The following is a 25678-nucleotide window of genomic DNA, read 5'->3' on the forward strand; positions in this document are numbered from 1 at the left end:
AAAACTTATAAAATATATTTTTTACTTAAACTGTTATAATTATAATTAAAATTTATTCATATAATTTTAGTTTTTTTTGATAATATTAGTGCGTATATATGTGCATTAATTTTTTTTTTTGTGAAAATTTTTACTAAAAAAATGTTAAGGCATTTTAATGTCTAACAATTGCTATGCAAAATAAAAAAAATAAAAAAATAAAAAAACATTAACACAAGTTAAATTTAAAAAAATATTAAATATTTATTTATTACTTTTATTAAAAAGAGGCAATAAACAAAACAATGAAAAAGTGTTAAAAAATGACTACACACCATGAGGGTGTATGTAAAAAGGTACTTGCAATATAGCAATATTTATTAAGGCAATAAAAAATGCTAAAATAGTTTTACAATTTTTATTTCACAAATTTATTCAACTTCTGTATCATCATGACTATCTGATTCGTCTTCATAGGCTTGTCGTGATGGCTGCCAAATTTGAAGGGAGTTGTCCTCACTAATAGAAGAAATCATCTATATCGTAAAAAAGAAACATATATATATATATGTATATAAGAAATTAGTAGTTATCAGCATAATATACATGAACAAAAGTGGATTACATTTTATGCAGTATATGTTATGCACTATATTTTGTACCATTGAGTAAGATGAATTAAGAGAAAAATCTAATACATTTGAGGAATGACCGCCATGAATAAATATAAGTTCGGGTGGGCCATCTTGAGAATCCTCATAAGTTTGTTCTATTCCTATTTTATTTGTATCAAAAAAATAAATATATTTATCGCTAGATGATGATAAAATTCCTGGCTGATATTTATCCCATTGTAATTTTATTATATTTTCCTTCTGAGAAATAATTCGATGTAATGATTTAGTAGTATAACGCATATCCCATAAATCAATTTCTTTATTTGTTCCCCCTGTTGCAAATATATTCTTATTATGTGGATTAACATCAATTGCATTTAATGTATTATTTGTGATTTTTATTGAATGTACTGCATTTTTACTACGTATATCATATATATGGAATTGCCCATCATCTGAGACTGTTAATATATTCTGATCACGCCAACAACAATCCTCCAATGGAATATTATTATTAAAAAATTTAACAACAGGTTGTATAATACCTTTAGAAGAATTATTATTGGTATTAACTACCGATGAGTTTGTAGTTGTATCACATTTTACACTAACATTATCATTTGATATACTATTGGAATTTATATCCCATACACATAAATATGAATCGTCTGCACATGAGGCTATCATATTTGTTCCTTTATCCCATTGTAATCCCCATCCTTCACCTGAATGACCTTTTAAAGTATAATCAAAATTGTCTATGCTACTAATCTTTAGTTCAGTTTCATCATATTCATAATCATTTAAATTTAAAATGTTTATATTTCCATTGGATGAAAAACAAGCTATAATATTGCTTTTTTCTGGATTACAACTTATTTTATTTATTTCACATTCATGATATATTTTTTTTTTTATCTTAAATTTATTCGTTGTATCATTAGATGAATTATGTCTAAAATCTCCTATCTTGTCGTAATAAAAATTTGATTGAGATAGCTCTTCGCTTGGTAAACTCACCTAACAAAGTGAAAAAAAAAAAAAAAAAAAAATAGCTATTTAGCTAGCCATTATAAATTAAAAAAAAATATATATTACATTAATACATATTTGTAATGTTGCTTAATTTAAATTATCTATTACTTCTAAAACGAGGATGTAGTTACTTTTCTCAGTGCTATACGTCCCTAGTATTAAGTCTTGAGAGTAATAATCCTGACTTCGTCTACATGAAAAAAAAACATATGTTGAAAATAAAGTGAGACCACGATTGCATGCACACACACACATAAGTATTCATACATAACTATACATAGTGCTAATGCTGCATTTCATACTTGTATACGTTTGGCATCCATTCAACAAAGAGGGACGGCCATTCACAGTTATATATCATAATTACATTATAAAGCAAGATTGTGTTATATTGCCAATACTTTGAATTTTCTACATTGGCATTTATGTAATTGGATTGTGCTTCCTCATTTTTATTATTTATATCATTAAAGTTGTTCAGGTTATTACCCTGTTTTTTCATTTTAACTTAATATTGTACATAAACATGTATAAAATATATTTTCTTTTATGCACCCACTAACGATATTTTATGCTACATGGAAAACCATCGACCTTCGATTTCGTTCATGAAGGTGTGCATATATTTATGTTATGTATATGTTGGTATATATCTTTAAGACTTTTTTTCGCATTATAATTATATGAGGGTAGCAAAAATGAAATTTTAGAAAATTACTTTGGTGTCGAAGAATGTATATATATCTATTTGTAACGTATTAGCCACAATATGAATAAACCATTAAGTATAAATGTGTATTGAAATATAATCTTTTAGCATATTTAACAATATCGTTAATACTCTTGAAATAATCTTTTAGCACATTTAACAATATTGCTAATAATTTAAAAATTGTAACACTTGAAATGGTATATTTAAAATAATATTGTAAGAATACAAATGGTTTTTTGGGTTTTTTAAAATATTCCCATACCCCAATAAAAATAAAAACCTTAAAAATTACATCAGAAAAATTTACTAAAAAGGTTTGAGAAATATTTTAAAAAAATATAATCATTAGTTAAAAGAAATTTATACAAAAATCATGTAAAAATGTATAAATACTGCGTAATAACTACATACTTTAAGAAGTGCCAAGTTATAAATATATACACACAAAAATATGTACATACGAGCATACGAATATGATACCATTACCAAACAAATGAAACGCTATATTTTTTTTCAAAAAAAAATTAAAAAATATATCTTTATAAGTTGAAAAAAGTTAAAATAACCACAACCACTAGTTATTTTAATCATTTATTAAGGAATTATTTACATACATTTTTAATAAGAAATAAAGAAATAAAGAAAAAAAACATATTTTCTTAGTTAATGATTATTTTCCGATTTTTATTTTTTTATTTTTGGAAATTAAGGAAGGCCTTTTAAAATATATTTCATATAAAAAATAATAAAATTATTTAATTTTTTTCTCTAAAATATTACTGAAGTATTTATAATAGTTCTATTTCACTATGGTTTTTGGATTTTGTTAGGATTTTATTTTTTATGTTAAGCCTTTTCAATTTTAATTATAACACCATTTGATAAGATCAAACTGTACAAATATATAACTGCTCTATTTTTTTTTCCCAGTTTATTTCACATTATGGATATAAAATTTATGACTTTGTTGGCATATTCTAATGTCGTTAAAAATATCGAAGGAAACTTAAAAAAATGTATAGAATATTTTATTCAAAAAAAAATAAAAAAAAACACACACATGCTATACATATAATAATTCATGTAGAATGCTTAATTAAAAAAAAATGGCATTTACAAATAAAAATTAATGATATATTTATATGTACATAAAATATGAATATATGTCTATCACTATTTATTCTTCTCTCCTACTTTGCACACTGCAAAAATTAAATTAAAAAAAATTAATAATGGAAAATATGGCATGTACACATAATATTTTAAATCCTCGCATAAGTATATTAGTACAATTTTCTTAAAATGAAAAATTAAGAATTTCCATATATTTATTTTTTCTCCCTTTTAAAAAAAAAAGGAGAGTAAATCATGAGTAGTAGTATTTCGCATGCACGATTGTCTATTGAAATGGAAAAAATAGTAATAAAACATGCTTGAACTTATTTAAAAATTAAAATAAATAAATATATATGTACTGTATAGGACACTTGCGATGTGGCAAATTTTAAGCTTATTGTGTAATATTAGAAAATGATGAATGAAAATAAAAAGTTAGACATTATTCGGAATATGTTAAACACATTACTGGGTCCCCCAGAGTTTGAAATAAATAATAAAAATGATGAAATCCAAAATATATTAAAAAAAAAATATATAGATAAATCAAAAAAGGTTATATATTTTTATAGGAGTTATATGAATATATTAGAACAAAAAGAATTAGAAAAATTTTCAAATTTATATGATATAATATTAAATAATTCTTTCGAATATTCTGAAAAGGATAATATAGATACATATATGTATTGTAATATATTTCCTGTTTTAAAAAAAACATTTGATTCTTTTGTTTTATATATATCTAAATTAGTAGAACATAAACATGATGAAAGTTACAAAACTATAATAAAAAATCTTAATCCAATATTATTATTTTCCCAATACATTATACGATTAAGTAATGACATTGATTCCGAATTGGAGAGTATAGACAATGATTTATTAAAAGAAAGTCAAACTCCCATACCATTTAATAATATGGCTAGTCCTGTAGATTGTCATAATATTCGTGGAAATTATAATAATACACTTTTTTTTGAAAACCATAATTCAAAAATAGAAGAAAGTCATTTCGAAAAAGAAATACAAAATTTTTATAGTAAATATGATATGGTAGAATCTGAAAATAAATTAAAAGAAAATGAAAAAAAAAAAGAAATTTTAAAAAGTATTTATCATAAAAAAAATATACTATCTCAAGAAGATATAGCATTATATAATGCATATTATGAGCAGCATATAAAACTACGACGAAATAAATCTCAAAACTCATTATCCTCTTCTACTATTGCCAATTTTAATGATGAAAACAAATTAGAAATTGATACACATCCCAATTCATTTAGCATATCACTAGATCTGAAAAACAAACACGGTCTTACTGACCATTTTAGACAAAAAGAAACTAAGGAAAATCCAAAAGTAGAGCCAAAAAATATATCAGGTTTGGAAAATGAAATAAATCTAGAGAGTTTTAATGAAATAATAAAAAAAATTGAAAAAAAAGAAAATTGTGATTTTGAAAGAAAAATATATGTCTTACTTAATAAATGGATAAAAGAAGAAGATGGAAGAAGATTTATAATAAATCAAAAATGTAAAATCGAACCACTCTTTAATGAATTTAAAAAAAGAAATCATACAATAACAGATAAAGATATTATTCCTTTAATATTTTTTATAGATAAAAGTTTATATCTAAATTATTCATTAGTTAATCAATATAATTATAACAGCTTTTATTATATTTTTCATTTATATTCCTCTTTTTATTGTTCAGACACTAATAGTATAACATTTAATGAACTATGGGATTTTTTAATTTCAAATTTACCATTAAATAATTATTTATATAAAAATGATATTATAATAGGATTTAAAAAATTTGAAAAAAAAAAAAAAATTATCAAAAATTTCCATTTTTTTATATCCTTCATAAAAAATTTTTTAATACACCTTTTGATAGACATATTTTTATTTATTTCTAAAATTGTAAAAATTGAATTCTATTCTACAAATTTTGATAATACTCTACAAGCAGATCATCTTAAATTAACTTACCCTGAAAACTTCTATCTATACATAAATTCGTTGTCTAGGTTTTATTCTTCATCGAGTAATTCTTCCACCCCATCAGAAACTGATCTGTCAGCAACACAAAAAGTATTAGAAGATAATTTAGATCAAACTCAAAAAGAAACTTCAATTGAAGAAAGAAAAGAATCTCCTATAAATTGTAATGACACCAGTCCAGTGAATAAACAAAATTCCCAAGTAGCCAAAGATAACAACACTGATGATGAGAAAAATGATGAAAAAAATAATGAGAAAAAAAAAAATATCCTAGCCCATTTATTATTACTATTATGGGGTATTACCATTAAATTAGATATTTCACCTGATGAGTTAATAATATCAGATGATATATCAACAGACATGGATGGGGAAATAAACGAGCAGTGCTCTGATTGTTCAACTGACAATTTAAACGACCAGACAAATTGTACATGCACATCAGAGTGTAAGATGAAAAATAAAAAAATGAAAAAAAAACAAAATAAGCACATTACATCGAATGATTACACATACCAAAGTGATCACAACATCATATGCAAAAAAAAAGGGAAAAATAATTTATCTTCTAAAATGAAAAAACAAAAAAGAAGCTTATCACTATATTCGGAACATAAAAAATCGAAGAAAAAAGACAAAATATGTCAAACAATTAAAGAACAAATTAAAAATAAAAATAAAATAAATATAGACACTTTAAAAGAGGTTGAAAATAAAAAAAATGAAAAATATTCTCACTATTTATATGAAATCCAAAAAAAATACAAAAAAAAACGTTATAATGAAAAAATCACAAATTTAATACATTCTATTGTAAAATATATCAAACCGAAAACAAAAAATTATTACGACACCATTATTAATGCAGTAAACAAAGATATGGATCACGTCTTTGTAAGTATATTTAACCAACAAAACGAAGAAAACAATGATAATAATACAAACTCGGATTATATAAAACAAGCAAGTATCCCCGAAAATGACCAAGAAAAATATAGTAATAATGAAAATGAAAATTCGATAAATATTTGTGCATCACCCAAAAATAATGATATAGCATTTTCACAAACTCCCTTGGTAGATATTTTAAGGGAACCAAATAATATGCTATATATAAATAGCTTTATACAAACGAACATTAAAAAAAGAAAAAAATGTACAAATCCGATCCTTCTTTTGTGTAACTTAAAATTATATAAGAAGAAATTTCTTAACAAATTTAATACGGACCATATTTATTTATTATTATATTTTGTATATTATGTAAATAAAAGAATGGATGAAATTATTAATGAAGAATTTACACCCACAGGAGAAAAATAAGTCTATTTTTTGAATATCCAAAAAAAGGGAGAATAAAAAAGGTATCAGAACAAAAAAAAAAAAAAAGAAGCCCATTTCAATAGTATCACCCTTCTTTTGTTCTAAAAATTTGTTATACTTTATTTCCAAAAATAAGCATATGCTAAAAATGTATTAACCACAAACTATATGTTATTATTTTGTATATTTTCACTAATGTGCCTAAAGCTACCTTACACCCCTTTCGTATTTGTAAGGAAATATATTCCTTCCCAAATTATATAATATTATCCAAAATATGTATATATATATGTTAGTATATTTGTTCCAAATTATTTACATAAAAAAAATGTTACGATTTTCGTAAATACATAAAAAAAAGTATGCAAGATATTTTATTTTTAAACATATCAATAATGCAGATGTGCATTTTTTTGATAATGTAACTCATCAATTTCTAATTAAAATATAAACTTAATTCCATTATTTATAAAAATATTTTGTTTATAAAAATGGAAAAATAATAAAAAATATATATAATTTGTAAACCATTTAGACAAGAAAATATTTTTCTCATATTTTCTTATGATAAACGGTATTTTCTCATTTTTTATTATTGAGCATTCTGTTTTTATTAAATTTACGACTTCATTATAGTCCAATATTTCCTTTTTATCACACTCTTCTTCAATCTGAAAAAAAAAAAATTGCACACAAAATTAATAAAATAAAAAAAAAAATATGAACAGTTAAGGTAAAACTAACGAAAAATCAAAAAAAATTCTTACCATACTAGCCAAATCGTAAATTATGGCATTAACAAAATGGAGGGGAAGTTTATTTTTCCAGTTGGATAGCCAACTTTCGGTGGGCACCCAATAATCTAATAAATAAGCAAAACAAAATAATGAGTAGTAACAATAGGGGATCTAGCGATCACGGTATGCATAGTTTAGGGTGAAACTCACCTTTGTCTAAATTTGGAGTGAAGATAAAACAGTCTTTTAGGGTAACATCCAAATTATTAATGGAAATAAACACATCTCTGTTCTTTATAATGATATATACAAGATTATAATTATCATTTAAATTGTGAGATAAAATATTATTTATAAAATCCAGTAAAAGAAATAATGCATAATGATGATATTGTGAAGATAATATCCATTCTTTTTTTAATATTTTTTTCAAAATATTAATTATGCATTCGCAGGAATATATGCTCATTGATTTTATATAGACACTGATATTTGTAAGTATAATAATAGCCATATCTATAATCCGTTCAAACTTTAAAAAATAGATATTGTCATTAATTAGTAAACATAAGGCATATATTAAAAAGTCAACATAAGTTTCAAATTGGTGTACATTTTTTATAAGAGAATTTATTTTTATTTTTTGATTATATTTTTGATTTAAATTTTTACATACACCTGAATTTGATGATAATTTTAATATTATAAATAAGCATATGTATATTAATCCATCAATTTTGCGAATATTAAATTCATCACATTTTTTTGATTGATTAAATTTTTCGTTATTATAAAAATCTTTTTCATTATTTAAATCTTCAGTTTTTATATTGCTTATATGTTTTTCATCACCTCCATCGTGATCTATATTTCCATTATTATTAAGATTTATACTTGCTCCATTTAATGGTTCACTTTTTTTTATGTCGGAAAATAATTGCATTTCTTTCTTTCGTTTATTATTAAAACATATTAATATATATAATATGTAAAATAAAAACATACTGCTATTATGATTTTTTACATAGTTTACAACCAATTTGTTGTTATTCATGAGATTCCAAAACAAGCATAAATAATTGTTTATATAAAATATATCTTCTTCATAATTTTCAAAGTATAATTTATAACTTATTAGCATATTTAAAACACCTTTATATATATACTTTATTGAATTTAGTTCTAAATTTTGTAACATAACTAAAAATATATTTCTTGTTTGTAAATTTTTTACTTTTTTACTATTTTTTATATACTCATAATAATCATCATCCTGAATATTTTCACTGCTATTCTCTCTGCTTATTGATAAATAGTTCCTCTTTATTTTCAAAGCTCGTTTTAAATTAAAAATGGCTTCTCTAACTTTCGATTTTTTACTACTATTTTCGCCATTTTCAAAATCCTTAATACTATCGGACGAATCATATGACTCTTCAGAGGAGTAACTGTATATAGTTGAATCAAAGTTAGAGAAACTTCTTGACTGATTAGGGTCAACTTGTTCAGAATTTTTGTTACTGTTTTCACCATTTTTTCCACTGTCTTCTTTATTACATGTTTGCCTTTTTCCTTTATAGGCAATTTTTTTGACTGAAAAGAAATAGTCTAGAGCACTATTTATATAATGAACTTTTTTATCATTTTGTAGAATAAATGGATTAAAATCGATTAATATATTTAAAACATGAATACACAAATTATAAAATTCTAGGTATGTGTCATTATAAAAATAAAAACTGAAATAATTAAACTCGTTATCATAAATTACATTTAATAATGATATAAAAAAGTTAGAACTAAAATATATATCTCCACTAGTAAAAAGATATAAATACATGTTTTTTTCTTCTAAATAATTATTATTATCATTATACATATAGGAACTTAAAAGTATTAACAAACATTTTAATATATTTATTCTATTGTTAATTAAATTTAAATCAATAGTGTTATTATATTTAATCATATCTTTGTCATGATCTTTTCTATCATTGCTTAAATTGCTAACTTCACAATATTCAACATATTTTATATCGTTTGTAAATATGTATTTATTATTTTCATTACTTTCATTACTATCATTAACTAGTGAATTATTTTTATTTGTGCAATCATCAATTTTATTTATTTCATTATCCATTTCTTTTTCAATTTCCACATGTTTATTTTTTTCATTTTCATTGTCTAATTTATTATATTCATTTATCGAATTTGTAAAAGTAGTATTCCTATTATTAGTTGTAATAATATTTGAAGTTTCAGCATTATCTTCATATGTTACTAATTTGACTAGCCAAAGTTTATAAATATCAATAGTATTTTTAGCTAGTACAATATTACCTGCATGTTCATAATTATTATGACCATTTTGATTTCGACTATTAATACTTATATTTTCAGTAAAAAGGATTATTAATAAAAAATTAAAAATATGTAATATCAAAATATTGTTACAACCATAATTTGTACATACTAAATTTTCTATATTATTTTCTCTCCACATTAAATCAAAGATTTCTTTTTTTTTATAATTGTATTGAAGTACTGGAAAAACCAACAAACATATTTTTACACACACATTACAATCACTAACATATTTATCATTCTTCCCTAATAATCCAAAAATAAAGAAATTTTTACATAAAAAAAAGTTTACATAAAAATTGGGTAATAATATAACGATAAATTTTGCTACTATAAAACATGTAAAAAATAAATTTATTTTACAAGTACATTCTACATTTTATTACAAAACATAAAATGGATGTCCATTTTTATCAAGCCCACTTGAGTTTGAAAATATATTTCATATATATACATTTTTTTATGAAAAAAAAAACAATATTTAGTCTTATTACCTGTCAAAACCTTTTCTAGGGTTGTTATTAAAAATTTAAAAAACACTGTCACATTTTCTACATTATCTATAATATGCTTAATAAAATAAAAGTCACATTGTTTGAGATTACCATCGGAATGTAGAAGTTCTAAATATAAGTCTGTTTCATTAAATTTCTCTGGATTTGTTTTATCAAAAATAGTATGGATGTGTTTTGTATTACTTTGCCCCATAACTCATGTTTATATCTTACTAACGGTGTAATGAAAAAAAAAAAAAAGTAATAGATATAAAAATAATAAAATATTAAATAAAAATATTTATCATATCATAATATAAGTAAAATTATAATTTTACTCCTTATTTTATTATATACCAATCTATAATATACTTTTGGAAAAAGTATAGCAAAAAAAATATATGCATATTATAAACCGTTCTTATACTACCCCCATTACCCATATAAAATTTAAGTACATATAAAAAAAAAAAATATATATTCCTTCAATATTTATACAAATAAGATTAAAATAATATTATTTAAAAATGACAAAAATAAAGAAATTCACAATTGCAAACTATTATTATGCATAAAATATTTTTTTCTATTTTTTTTATCAACCAAAGTTTAAAGTTATAACATATATATTTTACGAGTTTTATAAAAAAAATATAAAGAATTTTTAACAATATAATTTACCATAATTTTAATAAAAAGATATTATTTGGTTATGTAGAAAAATATAAAAATACTTTTATGTATTTTCCTTTTTTTGCCTTATCAAATAATTTATAATTTTCAACATTTGAAGTACCAAAACAAGTTTCAAAAATTTTAACTTATCAAAATATGTATACGTTAAGATATTACTTGGATGAAAATGGAAAAAGGGTCTATACTCTCAAGGTAAAGAAAATACATAAAACCAACTACATAAATAAATATAACCATATTTCTTTCATTTAGCATATATTATGATAATTTTTTATTTCCCTTTTTAGCATACTGTCAATGGAAATGTAACATTTTCAGCTCACCCATGTCGATTTTCACCAGACGACAAATTTTCATCGCAAAGAATAGCCATTAAAAAGAGATTTAATTTGTTGTAATATATTTTCTGATTGTTTATAATGCATATTTGGTGAGTAATATTTTACAGAAGAAGAATAAATTATTTATTTTTGTCATAATCTATCACTATATATAATTAAATATATGAAAATAATTCAAACTTCTTAAGTATATAAACTTTATTTTTTTTTGATAAATACATGAAGAAATAATTATTGTACCTTTGAAAATGCTAAATATATAATGTTTTAATTAATTTATTTGCTTGTTTTTGTTAATTTTAGACAATAAAAAGAATAGTAATATGTTTGTACATATTTTAAGCATATATAAATTAAAAGTGTGTGTATTTTTTTTTTAAACTAAACTTTTAGCCTTTTTCTACATATATGAAATATATGCTATAAACATTTTATGACATTCTATATGCATATGTCTTTAAAAATGTAAGCAAACATAAAATAATTGTAAGTGCTACAAATTTTTAATTTTTTTAAATCATCAAGTTTAATAAATTGTAAAAATGTCGCTTTAAAAAATAAAGAATATTTTTTTGTACTATTTTTCTTCCTTCCCATGTTTTACTTATCAAATTTAAGAAAAATAAAGGAACTAGGAAAGGTGGAATAAATCGAAATACCATCGTTAAAAAAAAAAATACAAATAATTGAAACAAATAAAAAGTGCATAATATCACGTATGATAGTACATATTTTTTTCTGCTTAAAATATGTGTTGTAAAAAAAATATAATTAATAATATGTACTATTTAAAATGAAAAAAAAATAAGTAGAAAAATTTTGAAATTTCTTTAACTTAACAAAAGGTATATAAAAATGTATTTTTTTTTTTGAAACAATTTGGCATATGTTTGTGCAATGGGGATGCAACGACTTATTAACTACTCCGTCTTTTTTCTCTCTTCAATTTGTAAAAATATATAACATTTTTTTGCCATAATTTTTTTTCCGTAATTTTTTACCTTACTTTTTTTACCGTACTTTTTTTTCCGTAATTATTTGCCTTACTTTTTTTTCCGTAATTTTTTACCTTACTTTTTTTACCGTACTTTTTTTTCCGTAATTATTTATTATTATTTTATTTTTTTTGTACCCCCACAAGTATATGCCTACTAATCTGGTTATATACGCCGTCTATTTTTACAAAGACAAAATAAATATCAGGCAAACTTTGCATACACACACATATATATTATACAGGTTTAGATAAATTCTCAGAATGAAAGACAGTGATATTTCCACTTCATCAGAGGATAACTTAAATTTTTATTTTACAGAAAAACAAAATAAAAAGATGGACGAGAATAATTTTTATCAAGATATAAAATATGATATACTACGAATCGAAAGGAATATAAATATGGAAGTTAAAAAAAGAATTGAAGAGAATAAAAATATACAACAATTAATTGAACGTAGTGCTAATGATATGATAAATAATGTATTAAATAAAATAACAACAAAAATAGAAAATATATCTTTAGATTTAGATAAGATTATAAAAAAATGTGATGAGTTAGAAAAAGTTGTAGGTCAAATAAAAGTAGACTTACCTACTAAAATACAAACAGAACTAATCAGTTTAAAAAGAAATATAACCGATTTTCATATTGTCATAAATAAATATGTACATAATAAAAAAAAAAGAGATAATATATTATTTGGAAAAATCGAAAATATTGATGCATATATAAATAGTAAAATTCAAAGTGAAATATCTTTTAAACATGAAGATTTATTAATACTTAAAAATGAAAGTGAAAAATTATTGAATTATGATTTAGATGAAGATATTAATTTTAAAAATCTCTTTATTGATGAAATCGAAGAAATTAAAGATGCCCTTAACTTAACAATCAAAGAAAGAGAAAAATCGGATGATGACATTATACAGGTAACATTTTCAAACATGATAATTTTTTTTATTCCTTTACGTATTGTTCTACTTTCTTTTAAAAATATGTTGACATAAATATGTCTGTAAATAATAAAATACTTGCAAAGTCGCTATGCCGTTGTATTTAAATTGTGTATTGTTGTAAATGGGGCATGTAGTCATACTTTATTTGTGTGCAGTTACATTGTTTTGCCATTTTTAATTACAATTTTCACATTGTTTTATTATTTTTTACCTTTCAAGGCAATGAATAAATACACGAATGTATTGCAAAAAGCATTGCAATCGGTCATTGCAAAAAATAGCTAATTTAGGGGAAATAAAAAATATGTAATATTAGGATGGTTTATTACAACATTTTACTTTTATTGAAATGTAGAAAATTTTTTCTTTTTCATCTATACTTATGCATGCATAATAGTTAAGTTGTTTTTTATTTGTTTATTTTTTTACTTTTTTATAATTATTAAAAACAAATGAGGTATTATACTTATTTGATGAGTAGCTTGTTAATAGCTATACCTCAATCCCGCTTTGTATTTTTTTTTACTTTTTTTCTTCCACTATATTATTATATATGCACGTAATATTTTCCAATTTGCAATATATATTTTTTAACATTAATTAAAAGTTTGTTATATTTATTTTTCACTATTTTTTCATTTCCTATTATAAATAAATCGTAAATAAATTGTAAATAAAAATACAAAAAAAAAGAAAATTTCTCAAAATAATATGAAAACCTCAGAATATCCCCGGTTGGAATATCGTTAAATAAATTTACGTCTATAATTATGTATTTTATTGGTTATCCAGATTTATGTAAATTTGTATATTTTTTTTAATTTACAATTACATGAGTTTTTGATATTTTTTTATGCTTGTTTTGTAAAGAAAAAAAAATATATTTGTAATGTGCTTAGTAAACAAGCTAAAGCATAATATGTACAAAATAAAGTTTATTTGATAAGCATGCATTTTTGCATTTTTATTTGAATGTTTTATTTATGCATATTATAACTCCATTTTACGAGGAAGCTTAATTTATTTCATTAATCTTATGCTTACATTTTTCTCGTAATTTTCTTACTTTTTTACATAAACAAAAAATAGCTAAAAATACTCATGAGGAGTTATTGTCCCCATTGCATGATATAGTACTAGCTCAACTTTCCTTACACCTTTATATAAAGTTATAATATATTTTTTTTTCAAAAATTTTCGCCTTACAATTTATAAAAAACTAAATGACGGTCTGCTCAGGATGTGGAATAACTACAGGTGCTAATATATGTTGTCCTGTTTGTTTAAAACATAATAAAGAAGCATTTTATTGCTCTCAAGAATGTTTTGAAAAAAATTATAATGAGCATAAGAATATACATTATTTTATAAAACTTACAAACAATGATGAATTACATAAAAAAAATATGCATGAAAATGGTGGTACCCCCAATAGTAGTAACCCCAATTTATCTGTAATAATTTTAGACGAGGAAATTGAAAAAGATAAACTAAATGGGAATACAAAAGGAAATAGTTATTTTTTAAAAAAAAACAAAATCGATGGTAGTACTATGGATGGTGAAGGAATGGACATGGTCATGGAAGATCTTAACAATGAAATGCTAAACATCGAAAATATTGGAAAACAAAATGATATGCATATTTTTCAAGAAAACGTAGGAAATAGTAATTATTTTTCACGGGAAACTAATTTAAGTAGTGCCCAAAATGAAGGAGAAAACGGATTTAATAATATAGAATATAATCAAGCTACAAAAAATATAATGTTTGAAAATTATCAAAGAAAAAAAAATTATAATAAATATAATAATGTTAAAAATTATTATTTATTTGATGATAGTACAAACAATAAATCTAAAGAAATTCATGAAAATGAAAATATCGATAAAGCAAAATTTAATAAATTTTTTTTAAAAAATAATAAAATTTCAACTTATATAAATAGAATTGTAAATTATATATCATCATATAAATATAATGTTATATTACCATATTATCAAGACATACAAAATAAAGATGATAAAATAAATTCCAAAAATAATAATAAAATACGAACTAAATTAACGGAACAAAAAATTATAGAACTTAAAAAACAACTTAGAACTCAAAAACCATTTAAAATTATTGTCTTGTTTATTATTATTTCTATTATTGTTACTTTATCTACTTGTCTTTTTTCATATATTTTAGAGGCATCTCAAAAAACAGTTTTAAAAAATTCTGAAAATCGGTTAAATCCAAAAAATAATAAAGACTTGGAAATAGCTGAATTAAAATCATATATAAGAGCAATTGAAGATTTACGACAAGAAGTTTATGAGATGAAAGAAATCTTATATGCTCACAATGTCCAAATAAATAAACATTTTCACATTAACAGTTCATATAGTATATTTGATAATTTTAGTAAAATGAAACCAACTATTCAAGTTGCACACACTAAAAGAGCAACTGATAAATTAAATAGTTTAACATCACATTCTTTTTATGATAATAATTTGATAAACTCAAACATAATTTATGAAAATGATCCAGCAAATCCGCAAAAAAATATTGATGATCAAATTCCCTTAGTACAACACCAATATGATGTTAATGCTATTCACGAATTAAAACATTCAAATAATTATAGACAAAATCAAGATATTACATATGAACAAAATAATTCAACAACTCCAGAAGAAATACAATCATTTAATGTAGGCCATACACAAAATGTTAGAAACTTTGAAGAAACAGATCAAGCCCAAAATTACATGCATGTTATTCATCCCGAAAAAGACCATGTACAATATATTCCAAATAAAGAACCGATGGAAACAAGTGCCTACATTAACCGAGTTGATGATATAATTGAAAGTCAACATAATAAAACTAATTTAGTAACAAATCATAATATGAATACAGAATTTGAACAAGCTACTGAAATTAGGCCAATTATAAATGAAGAAAACTCAGCTAGCAAAATTGATATTACACACGATAGCAGCTATGTGAATGAAAATGAAAATATAATACATAATCATGATATAAAAGAAAAGCATAAAAAAAATTCATTTCAAATAGATGAGAATGAAAACCATGAAAATAATGATAGGAAAAATAATATTAATAAGCCAAATAAAAAAAAGCAAAACACAATTTAAAAGGTGTGTAATGTCAAAATAGCTACATTAAAAAAATGTACAAAATAGCTACACTAAAAAAATGCACAAAACAGCTACACTAAAAAAATGCACAAAATAGCTACACTAAAAAAATGCACAAAATAGCTACACTAAAAAATGTACAAAATAGCTACATTAAAAAAATGTACAAAATAGCTACACTAAAAAAATGCACAAAACAGCTACACTAAAAAAATGCACAAAATAGCTACATTAAAAAAAATACATGCAAACTGCATGAACAAGTCATGTAAATTACCATTTTTAAAATAAAAATAAGACTATTCGATTGCGCTAGTAAAACATATAAACACGTTCAGTTTGCAAAATATGCATACGTCTGTGCAAAATTAGGACCTAATCATAAACATAAAAGTTTATCAGAGAAACGCACAGGTATATCTCCATATATATCTTAATAAATGTTAAATAACTTACAGCAATTACATTTTTATATATAGACAAAAATTTGTGTGCATTTTACAAGGGTAACAAAAAATACATGTACAATGATATTAATATTTTTTAGCTGTATTATAAATGTAGACATATACATAATTTGATTTATTATTTATGAAATTAGTTTGAAAAATATGGTATATATACCCCTAGCTTTTTGCTAAATACATTTTAACTTCTTTATCAATATTATGCTGAGTATTTAAAGCAGTGATAAAATTAAATTGGTGTTCTTACTATCTTATATTTTACTTGTTTGGTTATTTTTTTTTTATGTACTGTGTGAATGCATGTTTATTTTTACATTTGACTATACTTTTGTTTACAGCTCCGTTTATTATTTTTATAACTACATATGATTATTTATATTATATTTATTTTATTTTTTTTAAACACATAAACTCTTCAAATTATGAAAAGGTTTTACTACCAGCATTATTATTATTTAAGCTTTTTATTTTTTGCTTTTAAGGATAGGATAGGAATATTTTGTAAAAAATAAAGTAGAGGGAATACATACGTCAGATCGATAGCTATAACTTTTTATTTTTTTTAATTAATTTTGTGTAAACATTGAAGTATTTTTTTTTTATTTGCTTTATATACAAAATGAATGGTTTTCTTTTTTACTACATATAGAGATCTTAATCATAATATTTATTGTGAATACTAAAATGTGTAATACGAAAAATTCAATATTTTTATTTTCACAATTTTTATATATGAGGATTTGAAAAATAATAAAACCAACATAAAAAAATATATAGTTTTAAGTTACTATTTATAAATAAATTTAAACAAAATTTTTTATATTTTAAAGACAAAGTATGAGTGCTCAATATTGGATTGATAATAAGGTTATGTATTATTATTACTAGAAAAATATTTTATAATTTGGTTGACCGTATTTTATTTTTACTATCTTATAGGCAATTATTATATACCCTTTTTTGTATACATATCACGTTTTCTACATTTTGTAGAAAATTTTCATATTCTTTTATCATATGCTTAAATAAAAATGTACATTAAAAAATAATTCACATTTTGTTTATAAAAAAAAAAAGATAAAGGAAAAAAAAAATGGGAATGGGAAAAAATGTTAAAAAAAATACAAAATGCTTTATTCAGTTTTAAAACTCCTAATATACAAATATATATTAAATATAAATTTTAGGATTTTACAAAAATTACCATATGAAACAAAAACATTAAATTTAATATTTTGTAAACACACTAATAAAGCTAATCAGTATATTTTTATAAACCCTGTGAAATATAATATACAAAAAAAAGTTACAAAAGGCATTTGCCCTTCAAATATTATGTATGCAATAGCAGAAAACAATCATAGAGATTTAATTAATAACCTAAAAAGAAGAGGAATAATTGACGATGATGATGTATATGATACTATGCTACAGGTTTGCTGGATATAAAAATAAATATAATTATGGCTAGCTTTTTTTTTTTTTTTTTTTAACATAAAAATAAAACATAGTACTTATCCTTTTTAGTAAAATATATAGAGGTTGTACATGTTTGTATTACTAAATATAAGTATAAACTTGTTATAGGCTAAAAAATTATATTAAAAAAGGGATATAGCCATTTATATATTAAAATTTTTTTCACACACATAATCATATGTTGACACACTTTTTCTTAGGTGGACCGAGGGCGATATATAAAAGAGAGCCCTTATGTAGACACTCCAATTTACATTAGCCATGGTGTGACTATCTCTTCTCCACACATGCATGCCCTATCCTTAAAGCGGCTCATGAATGTGTTGAAGCCTGGGTCGAGGGCAATTGATGTTGGTAAGTGCTTGGAAAGAATGAAAAAAAATGACAAATATCTCAACATGTTACACAAAACAAAGGATGCTTATACTACACCACTTTATAGCCACATGGAATATGTCATTCTGCTTGGCTTCTCACACTTTATACGTATGCTTATTTATACTTATTTATGCTTATTTGTTTCCCATTTTAAATAGGGTCGGGATCAGGATACCTCACGGTATGCATGGCAATACGAGTAAACGTTTTAGAAAATAAAAATTCGTTTGTTATTGGAATAGAAAGAGTGAAAGATTTAGTGAACTTTTCAATTGATAATATAAAAAGAGATAAACCCGAATTATTAAATATAGAAAATTTTAAAATTATTCATAAAAATATATATCAAGTTAGTGAAGAAGAACAAAAAGAATTAGGATTATTTGATGCTATTCATGTAGGGGCATCAGCTAGCGAACTTCCTGATGTGTTAATAAATTTATTGGCAGAAAATGGAAAACTAATTATACCTTTAGAAGAAGGACGCACACAGGTTTTATATGAAATTACTAAAAAAAATGGAAAAATTATTAAAGATAGATTATTTGAAGTTTGTTTTGTTACTTTAAAGAAAAATTAACCAAGTCCCTATCTCTTTGTTTGCATGATAAGAACTGAGGGCTTCATCAATTCATACAAAAAATAAAAACTTCCAAACTTGCCAAAAAATAAATGTGGCTAAATGGCCTATGCATCTTAGAACTTGCAAAGGCTGCCAAACAAAACTCTTTTTGTTGTGCATTTATTTAAAATAATTTTTTACCATGCGAGGCTATTTCGGAATATCTCCGATTAGTTTATGCCAAGCTTTTCATTTCCCACCGTTTTTTTTTTGATGTTGTAAACATGGTTATACCTGATTTCCCATTAGCTTATTTATACACCCATACATTATATACATATATGTCTGACTATTTTTTTCTTTTTTCTTTTTTTGTATAATCTTAAACATGCCTACACATAACCGGCATTCTATAATATAACTAATGTACAAATTCAGGAAAAAAAAATAAAATCATAAATTTTAATATAATTAAAGTTTAGAGAAAAATGGCAAAATTGCTTTTGCATATTCATGAATGTTTATAATTTTTTAGTTTAAAATATTTGTAATTTTTTTGCGATAAAAATAAATATATTTATTGCTTTTAAAACGAGGCATCAAGCATAAGGAATGATAAGCAATGATATTTTTTTTGCACTTTTTTTAATTTGAAAAATAGTAGTAAATTTCAATGCAAAAATAGAAAGTAAAAAAATGTAAAGAGAAAAAATGCATTTACTGTTTTGTATAATGCTTGGCTACTTATAAAATATTAACCTTTACAGCTTTAAAGTTAGCAGAAAAATAGTAGGAAATAAAATAGAGATGGCTTGAGGGACTTCCTTAAATATTTAACCGGATTAATGGTGAATAAAAACAAAAAAAAATAATAAACATCATAGTTGAATGGAAATATTAATGGGATATATTACTATGATTGAGATGAAAAATAAAAAAAATAAAAGATTCTATTTGTGTGCGACGTGAAAAAAAAAAAAAATAAATGTGGAGTAGTGATAAGTATAGAAACAAAATAGGAATAATTTTTTTTAAAACAGTATGGAAAAAAAAACAACAAGAAAAAGACAAATTGAAGAAGAAGAAGAAGAGAAAGAGAATGATGAAGAATTAAATGATATTGATGAGGAGTTGTTTGGAAAAGAAGAATTAAAAATTTTACAAAATGAACAGAATTTAAGTGATAATTATGATAGTGAAAATAAATCAGAGGATTTACAGTATAATAATCTGCTCGAGTTTAATGAAGGAGATTTTATTTATTTAGAAGAAAATGAAAGTCACTCCAACAATGAGAGTGAAATAAACAGCAACCCAAGTTCCAGCTCTGATGTGCAAGTTGTTGAAAGTGTTACTCCTCAGGCAGAAGAAAAAGCAAATGAAAAAAAAAATGCAAAAAAAAGTGCAAAAAAAAGCCCAAAGAGAAAGACCATGAAAAAGGATCAGGATAGTGAAAACAAGCAAAATGAGGAAGACGTGACTAGCTATAAAGAGATGAAAAAAAAAAATATAGAAAAAAAAATCGAAGAAAATAAGTTGAGCGTATTCTTGTTATGTTGGTTGGGACATATCTACTTTTTAAATGACCTGTGTAATAATAAATTGATACAAGCAATGATTTATTCAGTTTATGTAAATTACAAAAGTGGTAGAAATAATATATTGTATAAAGACCCAGTATATTTATTTCTATTTATAAAAAATAATTTTAAGTTAATTTTAGATAGTACCTATTGGGTATCTAGCGATAGTATAATAAAAAAAAATATCCGAGGGTCATATATATTTCGAGTAATCAGAGCTGTAAATAGAAAAAGAGGTAATAACATTTTATTAAATTTATTATTTATATCTTTATGTAGATATTTAAACATTCCTAGTCGTATTTGTATAACATTACCTAATCTCAATAATGAATATATAGACACAAAACGTGAAAATGAAATTATAAAAATATGTACAAATAATTATTACAATGATATTACAAAAAATATATTTTTTAATAACTATTTAATGACAAAAGTAGATGATGAGAGTAGTGATAATTATCAGGTCGGTGAACAGGATGTTGTTTTTGTCCGAGAAAATTTACACACATATGATAAAAATAAAGGAAAAAATTTTAAAAATTTTAAAAAAAATAATACTAATTTAAATAATATACAATTTCAAATATTTTCAGAATGTTATTCAACAAGTTTTAATAAATGGATTTCTTTTTTTTTTTGTTATAATATATATTATTTTAATTTTTATAACTTTTCAAAAAATTGTAATTTTAATCAAAATGAAACAAAACTCTTTCACATTTTATTACCCTTACCTCAAAACCCTGAAGAAATTAAAACTTTCAAACGAGCAAAAAAAGTAGCATCAATCTCAGAATTTTCAAAATCATTATTTATCAATCGTCACAAAAGTTCAACCAAGCAAGACACTGACCAATCCCAAAGTAGCAATGGCAGTGACAGTAGTAGTAGCGGTAGAAATAGTGATGAGGACAAACAGCCTGAAGTTATTGATCTCTCAGAAGTAGGAAATAAAAACATTTCAAACATAAAAGAAACAAAAAATGAAATTATAATAATAAATGATGTACCAGAAGATGAGTTAAAAACAAGCCAAAAATTTTCTCAAAAAAATACCAAAAAAAAAAATAATAATATTAGAGAAAATAGCAACAAGATTAGTGACCATACTTATAAGTTTGAAGAAATTGCAATGAACATAAATAAACTAAATGAAAAGAATTGTAAAACTTATGGTGGGTTTAAAGTTTTATGTCAAAATTATAAAGGAAACATGTATATAGAACGTAAAAATAAAATTTTTATAATTCGAAATATAAACAAAAATAGTGATAACATTATAAAACCACAAAATATAGTGATGGTAATACATATGGAAAATAGGGATACACTTGTTGAAAAAAAAAAAAAAAAAAAAATATACCACAAAAAAAAAACACGGATTTATTTAATTTTGAAAAAGATGAAGAAAATAAAGAGATAATAAATTCATTATCAAATATAGGTTCCCCAGATTGTATAAAAAAAAAAAATATAAATAATTTAGCAAATAATATTAATGAGTTGAAGCATGAAAATAATAAAATAAAAAATCTGTCTAATTATGTAAACACTTTAAAGAATGAACCTATAACCAGCTATGATGAAATTATTTACGATAAATATGAAAAATTTGTGTGTAAAGAAAATTTTGATAATAAATATATAAAAATATTAATAAATACTAATATGTATAAATATTTTCACAACCTAGATAACTATAATTTATATATATCTATAAATAAATATGGCATATTAAAGGATATTACAGTAAGACATAAACTAAGACTACCAAATAGTGCATCAACAAATTGTTCTGATAATTTTAAAAGGAAAAACTATTTAAGTAAAAGTATAGTAAAAGGGGATCGATTATGTTCTTTGATAAGAAATAGTTTTCGAAATATTTCCTACAAAATGAATCAAAAAAAAAATTATAATGAATTTGAAAAAGTTTTAGATATTAATGATGATAAATATTTATATAATTTATATGTAAAAAATATGATACCAAAAGAAAAAACACATTTTTTAAAATCTAATTATTATATTTTAAAATCCATGTTAAAAAAAAATCAAGTTATATATCCTAATGCTCCTGTAGGATTATTTGGTGGAGAAAATGTATATTTAAAAGAACATCTATATAATTTAACAAAAAGAGAATTCTTAGAAAATAAAATATATTATATAAGTGATAGTGAAAAACCTTTAGGATATGAATATGACTCATATTCAAAATCTAAAGTTCCTCTTTATGCAGAGTTTCAACAAAAGCCAAGAAGCAAAAATGTGTCTACTACTGATGGTGTTAAAAATGCAGATAAAAATTTAGATGAAAATGCAAACGTAAATAATCAGGAACAATCACACCAATTTGATTATATTTATAGTAAACAAGAAAAAGTTCAAAGATTGAAAAATAAATTACTTGCACATTTAAAACCTAATAATATTATCGAACTAAATAGTGATGATATATGTGTCTATAATATTCAACTTAAATATGTATTTAAAAATATTAAAAATAATATTCCTTGTAAAATAATATATAATAATAATCCATATTTTTATAAAAAATATTTAAAAAATATTAATAAACCAAATCCAAAAGTATTAGCTGATAAAATGGTTATTAAAAAAAAAGACTTGAAATTATTTAAAAGTTTATATTTAACACAAAAACAAAAACAAGATGAATTTATAATTGATCAAAAATCTAAACAAATAAAAAATATGTGGAAAGTTCTTTTCAAAAGTATATTATATGAGCATGAAAATTTACAAGTTAATCAGCAAAGAACACGAGCAAAAAAAATATACAAAATGCCACAGTTCAATCCAGACATAGATATATATTTTGAAAATTAAACAATACTAAGAATAGAAAAAGAAATAAACTATATAAATCTTCATTAATATAACTAGTACAATCATTGATTAGCTAAGAATACTTTGAAACAGAGACAATGTTATACTTATCGCTTCTTCTGTTCTTATTGTTCTTGAAGTTTGATTTGGACATGTATTTATGAAGTAGTCAAATTTTTTTAATATTTTGTTTAAAGCTTTTGCTCGCTTTTTTCCACTATATGTTTTGTTTTTTTTTATTTCCCGCTCTCTGATAAACAAGTCCTCCACCCCATCTCGGTTTCCAAACACTATCAAGATGGACCTGCAAAGGGAGAAAATGAAGAAGCAACAGAAAAAAATATAAGTGAAAAAACTTCGTGAATGCAGTAATCACAATAAAACTATGTAAAACATGCTGCATGGATCTACCTTTTCCGTTTTTTGTTTTTACCTGGCACTTTTAATTTGCGTTTTAATATCCTGAATAGGATCCCCCCTCTCTGATGTCCCAATAATACAATCTACTTTTACATCAAACACATCAGTAAGATTTTTTAAAATTTGTATGTTATAACCCCAATATATATTATATAATTTTGGCATTGATGGATGTATAACTTTTCCTATAAATAAATTTTTTGTGTTTTTATTTTTAAAACGATTAAAAGCCTCTGAATCAAATAAAATAGTAACCCTAGTCCCAACATTTATATTATTAATATTTTCTACCAAAACATTTGAAAACAAACCAACATCAACAATTATATTATTTAAATTTTTTTTTATAACAACCCCTTCCCTAAATGGAAGCCATTCATCACTCCGTAAATGATGAGGTGCATCTACCGGACTCATAAGTCCCGAATGTTTCAAAAAATTTGTAATAGGAAAAATATGTTTTCGTAAATATTGTGGTGTTTCCAAATATTGTAAATTAAAATGTAAATATTTACATAAATATGAATATTCATATTTTTTATTGTTTTCATTTTTTTCGATATTTGAAAAGGTAGGACGCTCATTGGTTGGTTTTGGAGGATTGCTATTTCTATTTTCATTTCGGTCATTACGATTTAATTCAAATCCATCATCATATATATATATTGTAGATATTGAAAAAATTGTAAATATTCTAGCTAAATAACTTGATAAATAAGATTTTATAACATCATTTTTATTATTTATAATTGTTGCTGGTATTGCTACTGAAACATCCACACTTAAATCTCTACTAATATTTGGTATCCTTTTTGATATGAATCCCTTAATTTCTTCATTTATATTTTTATTTTTTTTTTCATCTCCACTACTACTATCAGTTTCGCTATTCTCCTCATTTTCATCGTCATTTTCTAGCTCTCCCTCTTTTTCCTGACCATTCGCACTTTTTTTTTCTGACTGGTCAGGTAAATTATCACAAATATTCTTGTCATACTCATTATTTTCTGAATGTTCAGGTAAATTATCACAAATACTCATATTATAGTCATTATTTTCTGACTGGTCATCTTGTTTGCTTTCAATTTCTTCCTTTTCTATTTTCCTTTTTTTTTTTTGCTCCATATGAATGAGCTCATTTACATCATTTTTGTTGTCACTCATTATTAATAGTAATCCTACGAGTTCTTTCTTTTTTTTTTTTACTTTTTTATTAAACGACTGATATATTTTTTATATGCATTTCTTCGACAAGGAATAGGAATAAATTAATTTGTGATATTATTATTTTTCTTTTATTATATATAGAATGCCATTCAACCAAACAAGATAAATTATTTTTCGAATTTTGCATTTCTATCAAAGCCAATATACTTAAAAATGTTATT

At 23.1% G+C, this 25678-nt stretch overlaps 9 protein-coding genes across 9 annotated transcripts; 6 read left to right on the forward strand and 3 right to left on the reverse strand.

Moving 5' to 3' along the window:
- Positions 1 to 410: 410 nt before the first annotated feature.
- On the reverse strand, positions 411 to 2133 carry PVVCY_1001640 (chromatin assembly factor 1 P55 subunit, putative; the record flags this gene model as incomplete). Its single annotated transcript, XM_037634440.1, has 4 exons — positions 411 to 515; positions 642 to 1616; positions 1740 to 1821; positions 1934 to 2133. The coding sequence occupies 4 exons, from the start codon at positions 2131 to 2133 to the stop codon at positions 411 to 413; spliced, it is 1362 nt and encodes a 453-aa protein (XP_037490537.1).
- A 1740-nt stretch (positions 2134 to 3873) lies between these two features.
- On the forward strand, positions 3874 to 6798 carry PVVCY_1001650 (conserved Plasmodium protein, unknown function; the record flags this gene model as incomplete). The annotated part of the gene is made up of 1 exon (XM_008625617.1): positions 3874 to 6798. The coding sequence occupies one exon, from the start codon at positions 3874 to 3876 to the stop codon at positions 6796 to 6798; it is 2925 nt and encodes a 974-aa protein (XP_008623839.1).
- A 440-nt stretch (positions 6799 to 7238) lies between these two features.
- PVVCY_1001660 (HID1 domain-containing protein, putative) lies at positions 7239 to 10610 on the reverse strand (the record flags this gene model as incomplete). The annotated part of the gene is made up of 4 exons (XM_008625618.1): positions 7239 to 7469; positions 7566 to 7660; positions 7746 to 10148; positions 10397 to 10610. 4 exons carry the CDS (start codon positions 10608 to 10610, stop codon positions 7239 to 7241), a joined length of 2943 nt encoding a protein of 980 aa, XP_008623840.1.
- A 617-nt stretch (positions 10611 to 11227) lies between these two features.
- Positions 11228 to 11490, forward strand: PVVCY_1001670 (H/ACA ribonucleoprotein complex subunit 3, putative; the record flags this gene model as incomplete). Its single annotated transcript, XM_037634441.1, has 2 exons — positions 11228 to 11284; positions 11380 to 11490. 2 exons carry the CDS (start codon positions 11228 to 11230, stop codon positions 11488 to 11490), a joined length of 168 nt encoding a protein of 55 aa, XP_037490538.1.
- A 1201-nt stretch (positions 11491 to 12691) lies between these two features.
- Positions 12692 to 13678, forward strand: PVVCY_1001680 (SF-assemblin, putative; the record flags this gene model as incomplete). Its single annotated transcript, XM_008625619.1, has 2 exons — positions 12692 to 13366; positions 13613 to 13678. The coding sequence occupies 2 exons, from the start codon at positions 12692 to 12694 to the stop codon at positions 13676 to 13678; spliced, it is 741 nt and encodes a 246-aa protein (XP_008623841.1).
- A 938-nt stretch (positions 13679 to 14616) lies between these two features.
- On the forward strand, positions 14617 to 16542 carry PVVCY_1001690 (HP12 protein homolog, putative; the record flags this gene model as incomplete). The annotated part of the gene is made up of 1 exon (XM_008625620.1): positions 14617 to 16542. The coding sequence occupies one exon, from the start codon at positions 14617 to 14619 to the stop codon at positions 16540 to 16542; it is 1926 nt and encodes a 641-aa protein (XP_008623842.1).
- A 1598-nt stretch (positions 16543 to 18140) lies between these two features.
- Positions 18141 to 19449, forward strand: PVVCY_1001700 (protein-L-isoaspartate(D-aspartate) O-methyltransferase, putative; the record flags this gene model as incomplete). Its single annotated transcript, XM_008625621.1, has 3 exons — positions 18141 to 18446; positions 18692 to 18845; positions 19028 to 19449. 3 exons carry the CDS (start codon positions 18141 to 18143, stop codon positions 19447 to 19449), a joined length of 882 nt encoding a protein of 293 aa, XP_008623843.1.
- A 1023-nt stretch (positions 19450 to 20472) lies between these two features.
- Positions 20473 to 23870, forward strand: PVVCY_1001710 (conserved Plasmodium protein, unknown function; the record flags this gene model as incomplete). The annotated part of the gene is made up of 2 exons (XM_037634442.1): positions 20473 to 22246; positions 22423 to 23870. The coding sequence occupies 2 exons, from the start codon at positions 20473 to 20475 to the stop codon at positions 23868 to 23870; spliced, it is 3222 nt and encodes a 1073-aa protein (XP_037490539.1).
- A 69-nt stretch (positions 23871 to 23939) lies between these two features.
- Positions 23940 to 25454, reverse strand: PVVCY_1001720 (RNA methyltransferase, putative; the record flags this gene model as incomplete). The annotated part of the gene is made up of 2 exons (XM_008625623.1): positions 23940 to 24174; positions 24304 to 25454. 2 exons carry the CDS (start codon positions 25452 to 25454, stop codon positions 23940 to 23942), a joined length of 1386 nt encoding a protein of 461 aa, XP_008623845.1.
- Between the last annotated feature and the right edge of the window lie 224 nt (positions 25455 to 25678).

The sequence above is a fragment of the Plasmodium vinckei genome (genome assembly GCF_900681995.1).
Source record: "Plasmodium vinckei vinckei genome assembly, chromosome: PVVCY_10".
Lineage (NCBI taxonomy): Eukaryota > Apicomplexa > Aconoidasida > Haemosporida > Plasmodiidae > Plasmodium > Plasmodium vinckei.